This window comes from Leiobunum rupestre, chromosome 11 (assembly GCF_980474605.1).
Source record: "Leiobunum rupestre chromosome 11, qqLeiRupe1.1.hap1, whole genome shotgun sequence".
Lineage (NCBI taxonomy): Eukaryota > Metazoa > Arthropoda > Arachnida > Opiliones > Sclerosomatidae > Leiobunum > Leiobunum rupestre.
Genome location: NC_143394.1, coordinates 30,354,743 through 30,376,836, shown reverse-complemented (window position 1 = coordinate 30,376,836; position 22,094 = coordinate 30,354,743). Strand labels below are relative to the sequence as shown.

General features: G+C 38.2%; 1 protein-coding gene across 1 annotated transcript in view; it reads right to left on the bottom strand.

Annotated features, from left to right (window-relative positions):
* Positions 1-7,809: 7,809 nt before the first annotated feature.
* fuss (SKI family transcriptional corepressor fussel) overlaps positions 7,810-22,094 on the bottom strand; it is a 49,200-nt gene continuing 34,915 nt past the window's right edge. The window contains exons 5-9 of the mRNA XM_090162270.1: positions 17,070-17,129; positions 16,304-16,378; positions 10,878-10,952; positions 10,674-10,742; positions 7,810-8,432 (exon numbers count right to left, since the gene is read on the bottom strand). Coding sequence (XP_090018396.1) covers positions 8,341-8,432; positions 10,674-10,742; positions 10,878-10,952; positions 16,304-16,378; positions 17,070-17,129 — 371 coding nt within the window. The 3' untranslated portion in view covers positions 7,810-8,340. The remainder of the gene's footprint in view (positions 8,433-10,673; positions 10,743-10,877; positions 10,953-16,303; positions 16,379-17,069; positions 17,130-22,094) is intronic.

Below are 22,094 nucleotides of genomic sequence, written 5' to 3'. Positions count from 1 at the left end.
CTGGTTTTATTTAGTTATTTACTAGGAGATACCTCAAAAATTTATAAATACATTATTGACAATTGTTTCATTGTTATTTATAAATAATTTTGTCTCTTGGGACAATTTTGAGACCCTTTCTAGATCAATTTGGGGCCCCTAAAATTTTTAATGTAGGCAGTGGCCTACCCCCTAGCGCCGCCACTGCCGGCTCTCAATATCTCAAGTTTCACGAACATTCGCTCCTGAAGAAAGCGAACAAGTTATCAAGAGTAGTGCGTCATGTGGGATATTAGGAGTATAATATTTACCAGCCCTGACATATGGGAATGAAGTTACAAATATTGAACCCGAGGTCCAAAAACACCTTGACCGGACCCAAAATCGAGTTGGTCTAACTGCCGGGGGTGGTAACTTTATAACACCGAAGGCTCGCAGAAATTGCCAAGCAGTAATATTTCCGACTGCCAGGACTCATAAGTTACTATTTATATAGTGCTTGTTGAAATATTAAAAAGCTGGAAACTTTCTCGAACGTAACATCAGTTTTTTGATAAGCCTTAACATGCCAAAAAAGTTACCTGGTTAAAAGGAAACACTTGTTGCGTACCGTACTGCAAAAGTAATATGTTTAGTTCTAAAGGAATGAGTTTTCATCTTTTTCCAAAAGATAATTTTATACGAAATGAATTGACTCTGCATCCATGAGAAGCTTTAAAATTGCCCGGTATTATAAAAATATTACATATAATTTTAATTATTTATACCATAAGAGGATGATAATAATAATAATATTATCTTCTTATACTTAGTTTTAGTAACATTATATAGTTTACCTTAAAATATATTATCGAAAATCAACATTAGTATGTTCCTTATACACGTGAGCCGACGCGTTTCTTATCTGACGCAAAATTCTCATGAGGGCAAAAACGCGTCTCAAATTGGCTTAAATATGCCTTTTTGGCTAGCCATTCTAACCGTTTAACCGACCGACCGGAAATAGTTCCTTCCCAGATGAATTTGGAGAGGGGAGTAAAAACCGAGTATCTTTTATTGAAACGTCCATTGAATTATTTGGCCGCCTTCGTTACATGTCGCAAGATCGACTACATTCGCCTCACCGGCACCCACACCAAATGGCTCAAGAGACTGACGTATCTTGATCAGTTGTACGCACAGGGCACTAACAGAGGAGAGGCGACAAATGAGAGCGAGTGGCGCGCCAAAGTTGGCAAGGGTGTACTGGAGAAGGCCCAAGCGGACTGAATGTCCGAGGTAAAGAAACACCCCAGCCTAGTCCTGTATTCCTGTAAAGAGTCTCCGGCCACTGAAGCGTTCTATTACAATGATCTAGGAGGTCTTCTGTTATTCCTGGCCCGCTGTGGAGCCCTCACCACTGGCAGACGATTTCAGGAAATATTCCAAGAAGACCCGGCTTGCCTTCTTTGTGGGGCACCAAATGAAGACCTCCTCCACATTATCCGAGATTGTCCAGAATTGGATCGCGCCAGAGTGGAAGACCATCGATGGTTAACGCCATAGATATAGGAAACGTATATAAAGGTCTAGATAAAATATTTCAAAGGGAGTGAATACGGAGGTGACAGCTAGCAGAAACGCGTAATTTCTGCAGGCTATCCTTATAAGGCGCTATCTATCGGTAAGAAAGCTAGTGCTATCGTCGCGAGAGCCATTGTCTCGTGCTTAAAAATTATACTAAAAGTCACCAACAGATGGTGTCTAAAGACTACGGCCTGCGGAAAGGTCAAGCACTTACGTCGTTAGTACTAAAATGCTAAGAGAGCTCGCGCTCTTGCTCAGTGTCTGCTAGGTGTCAATTCCGTATTTTATGTTAGGCTTAGACGCCCCGAAATTTATCTAGACCTTTATATACATATCTATGGATAACGCTTAAATCTCTCCTGGCGTTTGATAATGAGCCCGATATCCGGCTGATTGATAGTACTAAAACGCTTCTGAACTTGAAGCTTTGGTGGACCGTCCGCGGTGCAAAACGAAAAGCTACGCCATAGGGTTTGCCCCCTCTGACCGTGTTATACGTCACATTTTACCATTTTGTATATAGCACTTGTTCATTTAACTTAAGTTTTTTTTGTTTTTTATTATTTTTTATTAACTCGAAACTTATTATATCAACGTTTCTTATTGTTGTTTCTACATTATCATTATGTACCTGCGACCTTTGCTCCTCCCTGATTTAAAAGGGATCTTATGGGTAAATAAAATTAATTAATTAATTCATTCATTCTCTATATAAAAAAGTAGACAAAATTTTTTGTGCAATTATCCCACACTCACAAATGAGATGAGCTACTACGAAATATTGAAAACGAGCTGTAAGTTACATATAGTACCACTTATTTTATGACATACACTAGATAAGTAACATATTTCTTTGCATAACATACGAGATTACAAAAGGGGTAAGCAAGAGGCCACTAAAAGTATTTTAGAAACCGATATCTAAGCCTAACTTCATTGATGCTGACAGCTTGGAGCAACAAACACAAGGAGTACGCAACTAGCCTTTAAACACGCTAAAGCAGTGTTGTGTACAAATTTCATTGGACAAGCCTTTACGCTGAACGTTTTACGGGCGGAGGGGGAAGAAAATTTCCGAATTTTCCCCTTCCGACGGCAGCAGGCGCTAAAGCGTCTAGCCAATTAAAAATGTACACAAGAAAATGCACGACTTTTGACGGGTTGCGTTATACTTGGGTGGGGCGCTTTGTTTGTTGCTCCTAGCTGACAGATTAACAGCCAAAAATACCACCAACTCACTTATTTAAATAATAAAGTAACATTAAAAACGTATTTTGAAAAAAAATATCACCCTATAAAGTACTAAGAACGTTATAAATAAATGGTTTATTTACCTTTCGAAACGTAGATCCTTAAATTGACAGCTTGCTCTAAAAAGTAAAATTACTTGTTATGTAATGCGAACTAAATTCGTTGAATTCTAGTGTTAGAGGAAATTAAAAAATTACAAATTTCATTGGACAAGCCTTTACGCTGAACGTTTCGCGGGCGGAGGGGGGGGAAGAAAATTTCGTAACACGCGTAGCAAAAACGCAACACGCGTAGCAAAAACGTAACACGCGTAGCAAAAACGTAACACGCGTAGCAAAAACGTAACACGCGTAGCAAAAACGTAACACGCGTAGCAAAAACGCAACACGCGTAGCAAAAACGCAACACGCGTAGCAAAAACGCAACACGCGTAGCAAAAACGCAACACGCGTACCAAAAACGCAACACGCGTAGCAAAAACGCAACACGCGTACCAAAAACGCAACACGCGTACCAAAAACGCAACACGCGTAGCAAAAACGCAACACGCGTACCAAAAACGTAACACGCGTACCAAAAACGCAACACGCGTAGCAAAAACGCAACACGCGTACCAAAAACGCCACACGCGTAGCAAAAACGCCACACGCGTAGCAAAAACGCCACACGCGTAGCAAAAACGCCACACGCGTACCAAAAACGCAACACGCGTAGCAAAACCGCAACACGCGTAGCAAAAACGCAACACGCGTACCAAAAACGCAACACGCGTAGCAAAAACGCCACACGCGTAGCAAAAACGCAACACGCGTACCAAAAACGCAACACGCGTAGCAAAAACGCAACACGCGTACCAAAAACGTAACACGCGTACCAAAAACGCCACACGCGTAGCAAAAACGCCACACGCGTAGCAAAAACGCCACACGCGTACCAAAAACGTAACACGCGTAACAAAAACGTAACACGCGTAGCAAAAACGTAACACGCGTAGCAAAAACGCCACACGCGTAGCAAAAACGCCACACGCGTAGCAAAAACGCCACACGCGTACCAAAAACGTAACACGCGTAACAAAAACGTAACACGCGTAGCAAAAACGTAACACGCGTAACAAAAACGTAACACGCGTAGCAAAAACGTAACACGCGTACCAAAAACGTAACACGCGTAGCAAAAACGCAACACGCGTAGCAAAAACGCCACACGCGTAGCAAAAACGCCACACGCGTAGCAAAAACGCCACACGCGTACCAAAAACGTAACACGCGTAGCAAAAACGCCACACGCGTACCAAAAACGTAACACGCGTAGCAAAAACGCCACACGCGTACCAAAAACGTAACACGCGTAGCAAAAACGTAACACGCGTAGCAAAAACGCCACACGCGTAGCAAAAACGCCACACGCGTAGCAAAAACGCCACACGCGTACCAAAAACGTAACACGCGTAACAAAAACGTAACACGCGTAGCAAAAACGTAACACGCGTAACAAAAACGTAACACGCGTAGCAAAAACGTAACACGCGTAGCAAAAACGTAACACGCGTAGCAAAAACGCAACACGCGTAGCAAAAACGTAACACGCGTAGCAAAAACGTAACACGCGTAGCAAAAACGTAACACGCGTAGCAAAAACGTAACACGCGTAGCAAAAACGTAACACGCGTAGCAAAAACGCAACACGCGTAGCAAAAACGTAACACGCGTAGCAAAAACGTAACACGCGTAGCAAAAACGTAACACGCGTAGCAAAAACGTAACACGCGTAGCAAAAAGCCCTGAACTACTCAAAAATCCCAACAAAACCTCCCCTTCTACGAAGTCCCTTTTTGTTCACACTAACTCCCCTTCTACGAATTTCACACTAACCCGTTCAAAAAATTTAAAGGTCGGGACGGGCGTAAGGAACTCAAGAGAGGAAAACAAACCGGGCGACGTTTTAAAACAAATAACGGCGCGACCAGGCGACATTAAAAAAACATTTGATCCGTAAAATAGATAAGGGAAGCAAAGGGGTGCTATTTTAAAGGGCCCCGAGTCGTTTTTCGCGGGGGGGGGGTTCCTAGTTACGCCACTGATCCTCTCACAACTCGAAATAATTTTTTAAGCAAATGGCAAATAACACATGTAATGCCCTAAATGAACCCAAGTTCTGCGAACAAATAAGGCCTAGCAAAAGTATCACTCGATTCGTGAGTTTCAGATAATGTAAACCACTGCTAGGGTTAGTCGCTTGTAATAAACTGCCTACACTAATAAGTGTGCCGAGTCAATTACATTACCAAAGTATCATTCTTATTTTTTATTGGTTAGTCATATGTCCTACCAATTGTGGCTGCAGCTGGTCAGCTGAAAATAATTTATAAAAAGATTTCATATATTAAAGCTGTCAAGTTAAAGGGGCTACAAAGTTCGGTGGCAAAAACAAGAAAATTGAGCATGCTTTTCATTCCCCCCAGCCCCTCACTCGGCCTTGGCAGAGGCGGGCAGAGTCAACCGTAAATTTCGCACTTTACTGACTTTACACACATTTTGCCTGGCGAAGAAAGTTGTTGGTAATTTAAATAAAATACCGCTTCTATTACAAAATATGTCATCTTATATTAATAAAGGTATCTAATATTAATATTATCACTTATTTTTGTTTCATCAAAAGGATGTGTACGAAATTTATTAGATTTAAATATTTATGGCTAAGCCTCGGTCAGAGAACCCGGGCGTTCTTCAAAACTTGGCCTACAGAAGCGTTTTTTGTGGATATAGTTTCTCTTTTCACAGGTAGCAGCCATAGAAATAGAAATGAGACTAGAAGCACGATCGGATTGGGGGAGATGTACCTGCTAGAACGCCGCCATTAGAGTGGAATAGCGCACATCCGCGCCATCTAATAAACAAATTGAAACTAAATATGATCGATCGGTTTTCAACATTGTTGAGTTGAAATAGACAACAACATCATATAAGTTACTTAAACAATTACTATAAAATAATTACGTTCACAAGAATCTACATTACCGTAAATTACAGGTAAGACACTTTTTTAAACGTTTTAAATATAATAGCCTTGAAATAAAATAAGTTTAGAAAGGTTTTGTCAAATTGCTTTCCCAACTCAACGTCAAACATGTGGTCTTGAAGTTCACTGAAAATGAATAACACTTATTTTCCGAGATTATTATAAAATAATTCATACTAGGAGGGGTATTACAATGACCGTGTGTGTGTGTGTGTGTGTCCGGGCTGCGAACGCGTTCCCATTTTCGGAGCAAAGTGTAATCGCTGTTTCTTGGAATAAGGGAAAAGGTTTTTCCAAAAGCGCCCACTTTTGTCATTGGGTGTATTATAATTTTCTTTTGCGAATTGTGAGTGTACGTGAATAATCTTCGACGTTTGGGACGGACCCAAGGTTCTTACAAGCGGCACGGACCGAGTGCTGAGGGTTACGTTAAACCTCTCAACGTCCAAATGGCAGGGTTCCCACCAAATGTTCACGGTACACGTCTTATTATCAATTTGCGATAGTATCGGGCGGAATTGAACACGAGCGCTCCTGCATGACAGGAGAGTGTTCTACTACAGAACCACCAATACATGTTACACTTCATTGAAAATTATAAACTCAGCTTAGCGGAAGAGTATTAAAACTTTTTAAAGTCTACATTTTTTACGTATGAAATTTTAAAGGTCAAATCTTGTTTTAGCGCAGTCAGCAGAGATAAGATGGTTAAAGGGTGGTCCACATAGTTAGTATTTGTAATTTATTTACGGGTTTTCTTATCGACTTAAATATAGTTGTATTAATGTGGTGGCGTTGGTTTAACGTTTATTGATATACGAGCTGTCGTTTAGTCAAGTGTCTTTCTGTGCTTTGTTAATGGTAAGGTTTTTGCTTCTTGTTAATACATTTGGTGTGGATATTTGGATATCTACGATTCCTAATGCCGTCGTTGATTTCCTGGGTGTGCGAGTCATTATATGATATTGGAAATAGGACGACATTGGTCTTTATTACGCGGTATGCGTCATAACGTCAACAGGAAGTCTACTAGTCGTCCACTACCAGATGTCGAATATAGCTATTCTACGGTATCTTCATCAAGGGCGAGTGTTGAAATAGCATGAGCGTTAAAGATGCGGCAAGTATTTCGTAAGCGAGAAAAATACAAATACCCTCTGTAGATATTTATTTCATTAAAATTTGCTTCGTATTATATTTAACTGATAAACTTGTTCTGTAAATAGGTGTAAATTAAATTGTGCATTGTTTTAGTACGTCTAACTCGCTGTTGTAACTTCTTAATTTATAATATTCTGAATAAATTAAACTCGGTTGTTTCGTCTCAATTATTTTAATTATAATTAAAATTTTATACCGGGCGGGATGGAACCGGGATTACGTTTTTAGTAAATATCTCTGAATTGCGGAGATATATCTTTAAGGGTCATCTCGAGAAATTAATACCACTAGGGACGATTCTTCCAAGGAGAGGTATATTTTGGCATGCTAACTTGTATTTCTTTCCGAAATCGGTTTTTACAGTACAAAAAAAAACGCATTTTATTTTGCATTTTTAATTTTCCGCGGTTATGCTTAGAGACGCGAAAAACGCAAACACAAAAGTACCGCCACTGCGCACGACGCGATGCGCAGTGGCTCGCCACCTTCAAAATTTTCGCCGTAACCATGGCGACAATGTTTAATGCCCTTGTCAGATGCCGCGGATAACCCGATTCCACCCTAATGGCAGCCTTCTAGCTTGCCCGTTTCATTTGGGATTGGCGGAAAGCGCAGTGGTTCTAATCTCATTTCTATTTCTATGGGAGCAACTCGGTTTGCGACTCGTGTAGACCAACAATGCTTTTGAACTCGTATGAATAAGCCTTAAGAAAAGGATAAATCAACATCCGTTTTTTTACATTTAACTTCAATGACACACAATTCGCGCCCAAAATTAAAATGGATATTTTTTTTAATACTTTATTGTTTACATTATATAGTTTGTTCCAGTTTTCAAACAGTCGCTTTCCTGAGACAACAATTCCTTAAAAGCGATTTCATTTTCAGTATTTTTAAGCTAGATTTTTAATTGTTATTCCGCAAAACATATAATTCTAATGCTAAATATCACGCTACGAGAAATTTGTACATTGAAAAGTTTTTTCTCCTTTCCTCTGGTGGCGTAAATCAAAACTCTATATTACCCGACAATCATACAACGGAAAATTCTTCTTTAATACCTAACGTTTTCTATATGCGAATAGAAATAATATTATCTAGCGTACATATTTAGTATTTGATTTTTTTTTACATTAACTATACCAACTTTCTACATACAATAGCGAGAAAATTGAATAAATACCTATACGTAATACTACTATAATAGTTTACAACACGAAATGGAAATTATCTTCGAAAATTAGTATTATTATACAGAGCCTAATAAGCAGTCGCTATAATTGTTACTTTAAGCTACGTTTTTTTACGATTAAATTTGTATGTATAATTTGGCTTTTTTTTAATTTTAGAAGGGTTTTGACTTTATTCGGAAATGAGGGAGTTTTCCCGCAATTCATCGCAGTGCCTTGTGTTCGAAAGCTTGCAAGAAAAATGCTGAAGAGCACAGTGAGCTTCTGAAATTTGAAAGATAAATATATCATTAACTTATTAGTCAATGATGCCTTAGGTATAACCAAGAATGTATTTATTTATACTCAGGGAGAATTAGAGGTCGGCGGAACAAATAAATTAACCGCAAAAATTTCAATTAATCATTAAAATTAGTATTATTTGTTTTATACGGATAAATTATACGATTAAACAACGATTTAACATGCAAAATTAATCCTTTTTTCTAATATTTGTGAATAATTATCGGTTATGGATAAATATAAACAATCGTATAATTTATTATTCAAACGCCGACCTCTAGGGAGAATGAATATGTCGAGATTATTTTTAACGTTTCTCCAATTCCACCCGTTGGGGCCCCCGGTATGCTCCTCCGCTGTAATCAAATCAAATAATACTGCAATCTCATTGGTTCTTAAAAATTACGTTTATCGACGCGATTAACGCTGCTGCGAGGACGCAAAAAAATAAGACCGCCTCCTTAACCTCCCCCCCCCCCCCTTAGCGTGACGGGGTTAGGGCCTCAACGTGTCCGTCGATAGTCTCGGCATATTCATTATCCCTGAGTATAAATAAATACATTCTTGGTATAACCTTAAACGAAAAACAATTTAGGGATAATGCAAACGATCGGTGGGCACCAGAGGGCTGTAGGAACGCGCCATGGGAAACTTCGACCATGATACCCATGGATGCTCTCAACAACGTTTGGCTTGTCATCTAGCGTTTTTACGCACGTGCTTTGTATTTGGGTGGAAATGTTTCGCGATTTTCTCGGTAGGAGCACTGGTGGGCGAAGCAATTTAAAGAATGAGGGTTTTGCTTATTGATTGTGGTCCTTTAGTTTATTTGTCCAAGAAATTTTGCTACCGTTTTATTATTTTAATATTATCAAGAATGTATTTATTTATATTTAGGAAGAATGATTATGTTGCGACAATCGCCGGGCACGTTGAACGCCTTTCCCCCGTCTCGCGCGGGGGGAAAGACAAAACGTCACCGGCGTTTGATTTCCATCACGTTAGGTGACGTAAATTTTAAGCAGCCAATGAAATACCGGGACTATTCGTTTTATTTTAAGCGGAGGAGCGTACTGGAGGGACCAACGGGTGGATTGACAGAAAGGCTAAAACCCGTCTCGACATAGACATTCTCCCTAGGTATAAATAAATACATTCTTGATTTTATTAAAAATTTTATTTAGCTACCGTTTTATTATTTTAATATTATGAAAAATTTTATTTAGGCAATTATTTTTTACTTCTTTTTCCCTAGCACTATCATTATAAGCCTCATATAATTTCAATTTTGAGAAATAAGTGTTTGATTCAAGAGGTGCTTAAATAAAACATCCTGTAATCCTTCAAGGAAATCGCCAAGAAGTAATACTTCCGAGCGTCAGGACCGGCAAGGGAGTGGAAAGTTTCATTTTTATCGTGTATCACCAAATTTAAAGGGAGTGGAAAGTTTCATTTTTATCGTGTATCACCAAATTTTGGCCACCAGACTTCTAAGAAGCTAGTGTATTTGGCGCTAAAAATAGGTCGTAGCGATTGTTAGGGGACGATGTTTCGATTAAGAATATATTTATTTAAACTTAGAAGGAATCCCACCAATTCCACTGAAGCATTTAAAAATATGACTTCAATAGACGATTAAATAAAACCTCTCTAGAAGTAATATTACGGAGAGCCAGGACATACTTGTAAAAGCGTAATATTTTTTAGAGCACTGCTTAATATTTAAATATAGAAGGGCTCATTCAATTGAAAGAACAAAATAATGAGCGCGCGCTATCAACTTTAAACCTTACAAATAAAACACCTGGCTATTTTAATCAGTGACTCGAGCGCATGCGCGTAGGGGGGGGGGGCGGAGAAAAAGAGAGCGGCATTTATTGAAGTGCCTATTAAAATTAATTGGCACCCATAAGATTTCTATAAGAAGGTGGTAAAAGGCGCGTACATTTTGCGCCACCCGAAAAAGTAAAACTTCGAAACTGAGAGTGAACCCTAAACTTTTAGAATTTAAGAATAAAAGGGTGACATTAAAAGGGCCTCCGATAAACTAAATACAATTTCGCACTATGACGGCGATGGTCCCATTAACGTTAAAGGCTGGTTTTCCCTAGAGCAAAAACGCCGAGACGCAAAAAATATCCGTTAGGCCTAATACTTTTTTTTGCGTCGACTACGAATAGGAGTGTCGGAGGGCGTCATGGATAATACAATAGGGTAACGAACCTTTTAGTTTCCGTTGCATCGAGAATCGGGCTTTCCTCTCCTGCTCCAGCTCCTGACATAAGGAATCTGCTTTATGGAGGAAAAACGAGAGAAAAGCTATTAGAGAGCTTTTTTTCGTCGTCGGTGAGGCCGAGTGTTAAGGATTTGCTGGGAGGGACTGCTAAGAGAGAGAGAGAGAGAGCGTCAAAGAGTGGCCTTACTTGCCTCTCACAAATTGCAGCTGCTTGGCTATGTCTTCTCTGTAGGAAATTTCCTTCCGTACTTGCTCTTCGAAAGTTTCTGAAGGAACGAAAAAGGTTTCTATAACACGAGCGTTAATTCGCCTCAGAGTCATTGGCCGGCCAAATTTGTAAGCTCTTTTCGTCGCGCGCCAGAAAAATAAGTTACAATTTCGAACGGTAGATGTCTCCACACCAATTGAACGCGTTTTCTATATGCTTAATAAGTTAGCCATAAAATCGAGCAGCTTAGAAAATTCAATAGGCTTCGTGCGTAGTCTAAATTTTGATCACAAGTATCGCCGCCTACCGACATAGTTTTAAATTTAATATGTGAAAGCTTTCGTTCAAAATTATCTTTACACAACAGCTGAGAGTTTTAACCTAAGAACATTGAAATTCAAAATTCGTCTGCTATTTTTTTTTATAATTTAGTTGCCAGATATTAAGGCAGATGGCGTTATATTTCATACGCTCGTAGCCTATAGACCGATACTACCCTTGTGTGGTAAAAAATATACTAGAGATTCAACCTTTTGTGAATTCTTGTCATAACCATTGAATTGGGAATAATACTGCTAGAATTACAATTACGATTTCGGTTGCCATGGTTAAGCGGGACCTGTTCTGATAAGACTGTACGAAATTCATCTTTATAATTAGGTGGTAGCGCCATCTATATTTTGTAAAGTTATATGGCTAAAAATAAATAATTATTAGCTAACTCACCGCAACTTGAGTTAAAAAGGATCGTGTTGACAGAATAAAATTATTTTTAAACAACTTCAAAGGTTTGTTTGTTACGAGAAATCATACATTTAATTTCGCATCAGATTCACGAAAAAAATTCAATTGCCATATAGTTGCCACCACTAGAGACAGATGCCGCCACGGTAGAACGATCAAATTTATAAAGTCTCCTTATGGAACGAAATTGGTCCCGCGCCAGCCAGATTTAGTTGTACCTCTATTTATTCCCAACTCAAAGGTCATAACAGACGAAATTTTGTAATAACACTACCGTCATCTTTGGGCTGCGTTCAACAACTAAAATCGATACTGATTACGTTACAGTTCGGTCCAATTGCTTATCGTGGCGTTAATGGTTTGTTGAACGGCAAAACGCTCAAGAGCCAAACAATTTTAGGGATTACCTCCGTAACAAACCACTAAATAGCGCCTAAAATGTCAAAAGCCATAGGAGGGAGCGGCCACTATTGGACAGAAATACCAGAGGTTGTATTCCTTGATTTTAATAGTAAAAAATCGCTGTGATGATGAATCACGTATGTCACACTTCAACATGACCCCAAAAGTCACCCCATTGCTTCAAATATATATACAATTTTTAATTAAAGAACTTCCCTTGTAAATAAACTTCGCACCGAACACCAGAGCCTCAAAAGCTGGAATACACGCCGACCAAAAGTGACATAATTACCAAAAGTGTGTCAATCGGACCTATTTCATAATGAATGTTACGAGCGAAATACAAGTTGGGAGGGGAGAAGGGAAAGTATGCCTTGGGGAGGGAAGGAAGTTAAAACAAACAAATAACGCCTCGTAGTGAGGAACGGAGGAACTAAGTAGCACTGGTCAAAGTTGGTGTATTTTTCTGATTTTTCGTCGTTCTGTGGAGATGCTATCGCCATCTACCTACTATATAATACCATAGACTAAAAAAAGATCCAGAAAGGCGACAATAAATAGTCTTTTATGTGGTCGATCTCGAGTCGATCATTCATTAAACCTTTAGCAAATGCAAGTACAGGGATTGTCACACTTTTGGTAATTATGTCACTTTTGCGCCGACCTAAGCTCCCTCGAAATTAATTGACCATTGGGGTGACACTGAGTCACTGACTATTAATTCTATTGATGGTATATGTATTATGTATATATGAGTTCATGGGCACGTCAACATTCTAAGAATTCTTCCCTTGATAGTGATAATTCTCACTTCTCAAAATTTTGACGGTCCTTCTCACGGGAAGTGACGTAATCTCTTCTCGCGAGTTCTACTGAGAAGAGTGAGAATGTCTCCGAGCATTCTCACTTGGTCCAAAAGTTGGGGATAATATAAATAAAAATAGCAGCTAATATTCTAATCAGTTTACTTGATGCTGAAGAAAATAAACATTATGATATTTTTGTGAACGAAAAGGAATTTCAGAGAAAACCGAATGTTAAGTTTATTTATAATGAAATATTGCCTTTTAAATTATAAATAAAATGTTTTATTCCTTTATATATTGTCATGAAAAGGTTTAAGAATAATATTTATTGTCAAAGGCTTATAGTTTACAACGTTCGTGGCATTTTCGTAAGCCGCCATCTTTAGAAGGATCTTTTTACATTTGACGCGTTTTTAGTTTGTTCTCACGGGCAGAAAAATTCCCACGAAGAACTCTTCTCAAGAGAAGAATTCCTTTTTAGAATTTTGACACACCCCTGGTCTACTTATTATGTGTAAAAATGCATTAAATTAATTAATTCATACATTCCTTTTTAGTTCTAATGTTAAGCCTAATAATTAGTCTTTCAAAATTTACGAAAAACACCGTTGGAGAGATAACTATATGAAAAACGTTATCAAAAAATTGTAAGTGAAAAAGAAAAAGCTATTTATTTTTAATATTATCATTTAGTTTTGCGTAATCAAAAGGATGTGTTTGAAAAGTATTTGATTTAAATATTTGTAGGTAATCCTCGGTCAGGAAAATCGACCGCTCTTCAAAACTTGACAACAAAAGCGTTTGTGTCCTGAAGATATTTTATTGATTCACACCAATAATGTTTCGTAAAAATGTGGGCTGGTGTGAATCTTAAGCATTATTTTCTGCCAAAATTTTTCCTTCCTTATTTATGCTTAGTTTCACATTTAAGGTCTCGATTTACAAAACGTTACCAAAATCAAAGCATATAAATATAATTAAACTTCTTGCAGTAAATTCTTTTAAACGCGTACACGCTTGGAAATTATAGTTGGCGGGGTGTATAATTTCACTACATTAAGAATTAAAAATACGCTCGGAAGTAACCCCTTTTACAAGAAAAACGATTAAGGCAAATTTGCCGATTATAACCCATTCTATTTCAGACCCCCCCCTCATAATTAAAAACGCCTTTTTAAAATAATTCCCGGAATAAACTAGATTTTTCCAGCCGACGTATTCCTTCCAAAACAAAACTCAAGTCCCATCAGTGATCGTCACCTCGTAGTACAAACCAAACTGGGCGGTACACCGGCTTAAAAAGGCAGCGATACCAAGTAGAAAACGGCTTACGAAATGTCCTCGTCAAATTTAAAAACGCGTTGCGAATATAAAAAAAAAACCTTCCTATAAATTAAATTACTAGGCAAAGGAAGAAGCTTCATCATTTTTACAGTTTAATGGAAACAAAGCCTGATTTCCCCCTTCCGAAAATTAAATTTGTTTAAAAATTTCGCCCTATTTCCTACCCTTTCCATTTTGACAAGACCCTGTAGCAGACGACGGGGTAAAAATATAACCGGGACATTTATCGAAAGGGTGACGCGAAAAAATAAAGGGAGATCCTGAGGTACTCCACCCATCGAGGCGCCTAATATTAAATACGGATATGAATATTTTGCCGTTTACAAGCGGCCTCCTTTTTTCTTATAATTCCGCCCCAAAAGCGTCCGCGCAGGAGGATAGCCACAGTTAAATTAGATTTGTACATTGAAATTACGTGTCCCGAATACGGTCCCATTGTTTCCCGCTCCCTTTAATAAGCCCAAGGTTTACTAGATACTGGCAACCCAGTAATCATTTCAATTGCGGCGGTAGGAACAATTAAACAACGCCACCACCCGACGACTAAAATAGACAGGGACGTCTCCCCCAAACCCTCCAGCCGGTGTTTACAAAATAAGAGATAGAATGTACCCTTCGGAGGGGGGCTACACCTTTTAATTGGTAAAATAGTTGGGTGAACACACTATACGGACTGATTTGATACGCTCAAAAGCGTCTTGTTGATCGCTATGAATTCAAAGTAAGCGACACACAAAATGGGTCCGAACTACGACGGAAAAAATTTGCCAAATTTGATCTTTTTAGGTTTCGGTTGGAATAGGTCGGCGTTAAATTTGGCGGTGTTAAACAGTGGCTGTTACTAACCCACGGACGAAAAGGCCAACTTTAAAGGAATCAATTTAAATTTAAGATAGGTTTTCACTAGGGCCAAAATGGCCTCGCCGCCAAAAATCGCCGTTAGGCCTAATACAATTTTTTGCGTCAACGGTCACCGTCACAACGTTTTTGCCCTATAGTGAAAACCAGGTTTTAAGGTTGATTTTCAAAAACGCCGCTATGTGTCGCGTTAACATTTAAAATTATTATTATTATTATTATTTATTAGAATAGCTGATTATTATGATTCAAATCTCCGTTTAGGTCTAGTATTTTTTGCGTCACGGTGGGCAACACTGTACCATAGTAGTTTGTTAGTAGGCAGTATTTTTAATTTGCACCTAATGACGGCAAGAATAATACCATCTAACCTTATTTCGGTAATCATAATAAACTTCCATGATTCATTTTATAATTATTTCTTAATTTTAATCGTAATTGTGTTTCATTAACCTAAAAAATAACAATTAAAGATTCCAAATATGTGGGACCGTAAATATTTTCACTTAAAATATCGATTAATTTTCTAATATACTGCCGTCATGTAGGTTACCTTAAATATCCATGTATAATAGAAATCAAATTAATGTTCCGCTACCACGATTTTGTCGCGATGTTTTAAGGGTTCGACAACTAACATTTCGACCATCTTGGGTTAAAAATAATATCTAAAACATTTTTCGCCTCAAAATTAGTCAAAGCACGTATTCACAAACCACGTTCACTTTTTTTTTAACGGAATCAGATTTTTTCGTCGTACCCCCATTTGATCCCCCTCCCTCTAATCTTCAGAGTGAATTAATAATTGGACTCTATTTCACTAAATGCGATTATTTTTTTGGAGTATAAATTTGGAATATTAAAAGCTAAATACTTTACGAAATTGCCGTTTTACGTATAAACTAAATTCGAGCCCAACAGGGGACCAAGTTTTCAACGCTCGACTACCCTTCGCGTTTCTACGTATTAGTTCCGAAGATGTACGCTCTTAACTAAATTTGCAAGCAACTATATATTCACTCCGCCGTATAAATGCTCTAAGGACTTCAGCTATGGCAAACTTTTCAAACTTTTAAATATTTAAGGGTCGGAATTATATATTGAGAGCCAAAGACGCGGGTTTAATATCAAATTAAGCAAACTGGGAAAGATTACAGCGAAATCAGCTCTTGTTTAGGCCTAAATTAGTGCGTCAACAAAGGTACGTACAAATAGATTGAAAATTAAAATGGATTTTTCTCTTACATGAACGCACCTCTCATGATTTGGAATTCCACCTCAGCTTTTCTCCTGGCTTGAGCCTCTTGCAATAATACTTCGTGGAGTTCATCTGCGGATAAAACAAAAACAAACAAAGGTTTCGTTAGATTTCGAGGAATTCTGAGCTTCGCTTTTCCCCTCCATCTCTCCCTAAAGGGTTCCAATATTGTCCACTTCACATTTTTGCAGGGTGGGAAACAAACCGGCTTTTTTTGAAAAAATCCAGCTATAACCGGTTTTTTCGGTTATAAACGGCTAAAATATAAACAGTACCTTTTACTTATGTAAGTAGAAATTGTCTGCAGTTATTGTCGTAAATAAGAAACTAAACAAATAAAGCGAAATAACTATATAAAATAACTGAACTCTTTTGATTTCCTCGGGAAATTCCCCTAGTTTTTGCGTATGACACACCGACAGAAGCGAGGCAGCGGACTTTGGAACTTTAAACCTACCGAAAAACTGGTTAAAGTAAACCGGTTTCTAAATATGAAACAAAAAATAAACTAAATTTCTAAATAAAAACTATTAATTTACTAAAATATTCATATTGTAATTTAAAAAAATAGCCAAAAAAATATGGATTTTTCCAAGTGTCTATAACCGGATTTAACCAGGTATGGCTGGTTAAATGCAACCCTGCATTTTTGGCACTGCTTAGTGGATATTTCGGAAGATAATCTTTTCAATTTTTGGGGTCTTTGGTAAAGAACGAGATGGAGGTTATATTCCCTTTAAGAATAATTTAAAAATATACATACCTTTAGTTAAAGAGGACAGTTTTTGAACGTCCACCGCAGCTGGTAGCCAAGGCATCAACCCTAAAACAATAAGAAATAATTTTATAAATTTACGTAATGTAATTTTGTATGAAAATCAAGGTTTTCTTTTCCCATGGTTAGAGAAAAGATAGAAAATTTAATTTTAGGTGAGTAAAATTTCAAGATAATTGAAATTAGAGTTGGTAATTTTCCGGAAAAATTAAATGCGGGAAAATGTTCGGAAAATTTTCCGCAAATTGGAAAAAGAAAATTAAACATATTTTACTTTTTTTAAGGGTTTTAATTCTAGACTAGTCTAGAGGTTTAGTTTTACTTTTAGATTCAATAAAATGAGGTGAAAATTCCACGAAATTTAAATTGGCGAACAATATTAGACTAGTCATGAAATAAAAACATTTTTTTTTAAATTTTCTTGGGAAAAATACGGTAAATTTTCCGGATAATTACCGAAGCCTTTTTCCGGAAAATTTACCGTATTTTTTTTCCGGAAAAAAGGCTTCGGTAATTTTCCGGAAAACTTTCCGACCTACAACTCTAATTGAAATAAGACTGTAAAATTACCCATTGAAAAGTGAAAACACAACCGGTTAGTATATATTTTTTCCGTATGTGTTGCCTATTTCAATACGTTTCAAGGAATTTACCTAATCAAATCGAGTGTTTAACCCGTCTTTTATTAATGAAACATCCCTATTTAAATATAAAGACGCGATTTTTAAACATCAGTTTATGGAATTAAAACCAAAATTTTCAAAGTAAGCGGGTTGAGGTAGTTTAATTTAGGAATGTCCAAAGTCGCCAGCCAAGAAAGGAGGTTGTCTCAGTTTGCAAATAAATAGAAGCGAGGTAGGGGCGCCAGCGGAATCCTAATTAAATTTCCTCCAATTAATCGGGACCTGGCGGGAACAATTGGCTAGAAAAATCTCTAAATAAGAATGCGACTCGGACGGGCAGTCCATTCTTTAAAGTTTGAATTCGTTACTAGAGTAGGATAACTTAACTACCGGCGTACAGCGGCGGAAGACTTCGGATGATTACAGAAACTTTAATTGAAAAGAGCGATTGGACCAAAAGAGGACGCACCGGCTCGCTTTCACAAACAAAGCTCAAGGCACACTCTCAGAGCCAAAACCCTGATTAAACTGTACCGCGGACTCTCTTTAAATTTGTTAAGTCACCGGTAAAGGAACCAACTGTAACCGTAATAAGAGGCGAGCTAAAACTCGCCACAGACTTTACCCTTAATTCCCGCTTAGACGGTAAAGTCGACTAATAGGACTAGCTCCACTTTGTAAGAGATTTAAAAGATCCGAGCGGGTCTAGAAGTAGCGCGGGGTCCGAGGGCCAGCCAAATTTAATTATAGCAAAACCCGGAGCGGCGGTTGTCGTCCTGGCAAAGCGGTGGCTGGAATTATCAAAGCCCGATTAATGTCCTTTACGCTCGGGAACTTCCTAAGCCCTTCCGCAATTTTTCGGCGACCCGGCGTACAGCCTCGAAACCTACGTATAAATCATCGGTATTAAGTTAATACCTTCTTAGCTCGTTTCCCCCGCGTATACCATCCCAGTCAGCGTCGGATATATAGCTAGTGGCGGAGGCAGTTCATCCCCGTTGGTCCCCGCGTGCGGTTTCGAAGGCCGACCTTCTCCCCCAGGCGTTTCGGGGGAACGCTTACTTAGGTTTGGAAGCTTTCGACGGAGATTGGTTTTGCGTTCGATTAAGTTGAATAAGTTTTGGGGGAAATATCTAAGCCGTTTTGTTTAATATACGACCGGTTTAAAGGTATAATACGACGACGTTATTATCCCTATATTTGTTTTCACATCGCGGTAGGTGAAAAGTAGGCCAGTCGCCTGTAGAAGTGTTCCGCACGCTGAGCTCCGGTGTTCAGGAAGGAGTCGACTAACAGGGGTATCGTATCTAAGCTTTGGTACATATATTCTTCGATATTTCAAGGAATAAATCGTAAATCTATTTAGGGATTAAAATGATTTTGGGTCACTTTATATTATATTTAATGTCCCGGTACTCGGAATTTGTACCCGAGTAGACAAATGAACCTTTGGGTTAAAAAAATAAAGCTTTAGATTAACGCAGCTAAGTTGATCTTTAGTGGGGTGGCGGAGTGGTTAGCACTTTCGCCTCGCAGCAAGAGGAGCCGGATTCGATCCCAGCTTGTGGCACTGGGTGAAAACTCGGAACCACTCCTTCCGCGTTGAAGGGGTTTTACCTCGAGTTCTTCGGTTTCCACTTTCCATAAAAACTTGCGGAGGTTAACGGTAATAGCTGCTACCGCCAAACGGGGGCTCACGCTTGATTTGAAATAGTAAATTTTTTGCCTTTATGTTTCAAGGGTCTGTCACCGAAGTCACGATTTTAATAAGTTGTTTTATGTCCTCGGACTATATTTGCTCTGAATTTTGCAGTACCCAAGCAATGTATTTTTGATATATATTTTATCATTCTTTATTACGCCTGAGGCGCTAATCGAATGTTTTCGTGACGTCGTCGTCAGACCCTGTCACTTTCATCTCGTCTCTTATTTGAAGGCTTTAAAAAGGGCCGCGCGAGCCCACCTATATTAGCGTCTCTAGAAACCTTGGCTACCACCCTCCTACGCATTGTAACCCGGCCACCTGAATTAAAGGCTTTAAAAGTCGCTTGATGACTTAGGTTTAAAGTGGTGCCTTTTGTATTAGCCTAGCTGATTATTATTATTTCTAAATACATTTAAGCGTTCAATATTGCGAAAGACCTACCGGGCTCGTGTTCTAAAGAAAATGAATGAACGAGCCCTCAGGTGCGGAGCCAGGCGCGTGAAATTCTCAATCGGATACGCGGGCGAGGAGATAGACTTGTAGAATTGTCGGTCGAGAGGGGCAACCGCAAATACTCTCGCCGTTAGCCGACTGGCTTAAGCCGTTAATAGCGGCGGAAGCGAGTGACGCCTACCACCGGGGAGAGTCCTTCCTTCCGCCGGGGAGTGCCAAAGCGGAAATCTAAATCACCGATCGACCAAAGAGAGAACTCGAGAATCTCTCCCCGCGACTCCGGATGATACGCTTCCCGCACCACCTAAGGATTAACCGATAGCCTTCAATAGGCGTAGACTCGACCTTCTCGCCTGTCCCCGGACCTAGTACCCGCTAGGATGGGACCTTTTTTTCCGGCATAACGCGGCGGACAATCATCCCTTCCATTTACATCGTAACGAGCCTCTTCATTTGACCGATATACGCGTAACCGTCGCTATAACAAAGTCGACCAGTTTTTACAACGCCTTCTGTAGATCCAAATCGCTACTAAAGCTAGCATTAACGTTGCTTCGAAAAAGATTTTGGAAATACGAGTGATAGCTATCTGACAACCGCGTTTCGGACCAGACCAATACCTGATAATACCTCGAAGAGGGCCCAAAAAAAAAATGCCGTCCATGTCGTCATCCCCGCAAGTACATCGAGATCGTTAGTGGATCCCCATCTCTTCCCGCGATGTCCCGTAGATCCCTCGCTCCCTTTTATCGACGGAAAAAAGCCCGTTAAACAGCTGAGGCGCGCTATATTCCACACTAAATAAGGAGCTCTTTGGGAAATCGTATACGACGGGACGTAAATTTTGACGACGAACGGTAAAAAGGCTGACGAGTCGCCGGGACTACTCCTTCTTCTACGACGAATAATCGAAAGATCGCTGTCATTTCGGACCGAAAATAAAGCAACTCCAAAAATAAAAGTGTTGTTAATTTTCTGGAAAAATAAAATCAGGCTGGCCACGAAATTTTCCAAACCAAATTCCCGGACTTGTCCAGGTTTTCCCTGACATGTTTTTGTGTTTTTCCCTGACATTTTTGAAGTAAAAACCAGCCAATTCTGTATAATGTTTTCGAATTTTTAACATTTATTGTAACTAAGAATTACAATTTACCCTTCAAACATTTTAAAATGACAAGAATTTTACTTTTATCACAAAATTTAATAAGTTTTAAGGAACTTCTGCATCACAGACTTTAGTGAAATGAAAGCTCGGTAGGGGTTATAATAGAATTCCGGGACATTTCCCGGACTTTATATATTTTTATTCAAATTCCCTGACTTTTCCCTGACGTTTAGAGTCCATTTTTAAATTCCCTGACTTTTCCCTGTTTTCCCTGACGCGTGCCAACCCTGAAAATGCGGATAAATTTCTAATAAATTTCTGGAAACTTTTCCGAATGGCCGATAATTTTCTTCAATCGGAAAAATAAAAAAAAATAAACATAAAATACTTTTTAAGGGTTTTTAATATTTTTAACTTTTTATGGATAAAAAATTTCTAATATCAGTAACCATACTACAAAACATTAATAGTGTTACATTGTTAATCAGTTTAAACTAGTCTAGAGGTTTAGTTTTACTTTTAGATTCGAAAAAAAAGGCGAAAATTTCTCTTTATTTAAGTTTGCAAACAATATATTAGACTTCTCATGAAATGAAAACTTTTTTATATTTGTCGGAAAAATACGGAAAATTTTTTTGCGACACTAAAAAATAACAAAAGCTAAATTAAAAAAACATTGGAATTTTGCCTTTTTAATTTTAAATCATTTTCTCTTTTAATTCAAAAAATAAAGTATTGCACGTTTCCATATTTTGTAAATCAATTAAAAACTCAAAATTATATTAAAGAATTTTTATTTAAACCATACCATATTTCAATTAACAAATTACATATGGTACGGTATTTCGGATGTCCATAAAATAAAAATTTCCACTCATATATACCATAACTAAGAATCTAGATTTTTCCTTTTACAGCGATTAAAGAAATTTGAGTTTCATTTCAGTAGCAATCAAATTGCGATATTAAATAAATTCAAAATTAAATTTGAGTTTCATTTCAGTTACAATCAAATCGCGAAATTAAATCAATTCAAAATTAAATTTGAGTTTCATTTCAGTTACAATCAAATCGCGAAATTAAATCAATTCAAAATTAAATTTGTATTTATTTTACAAGCAATCAAA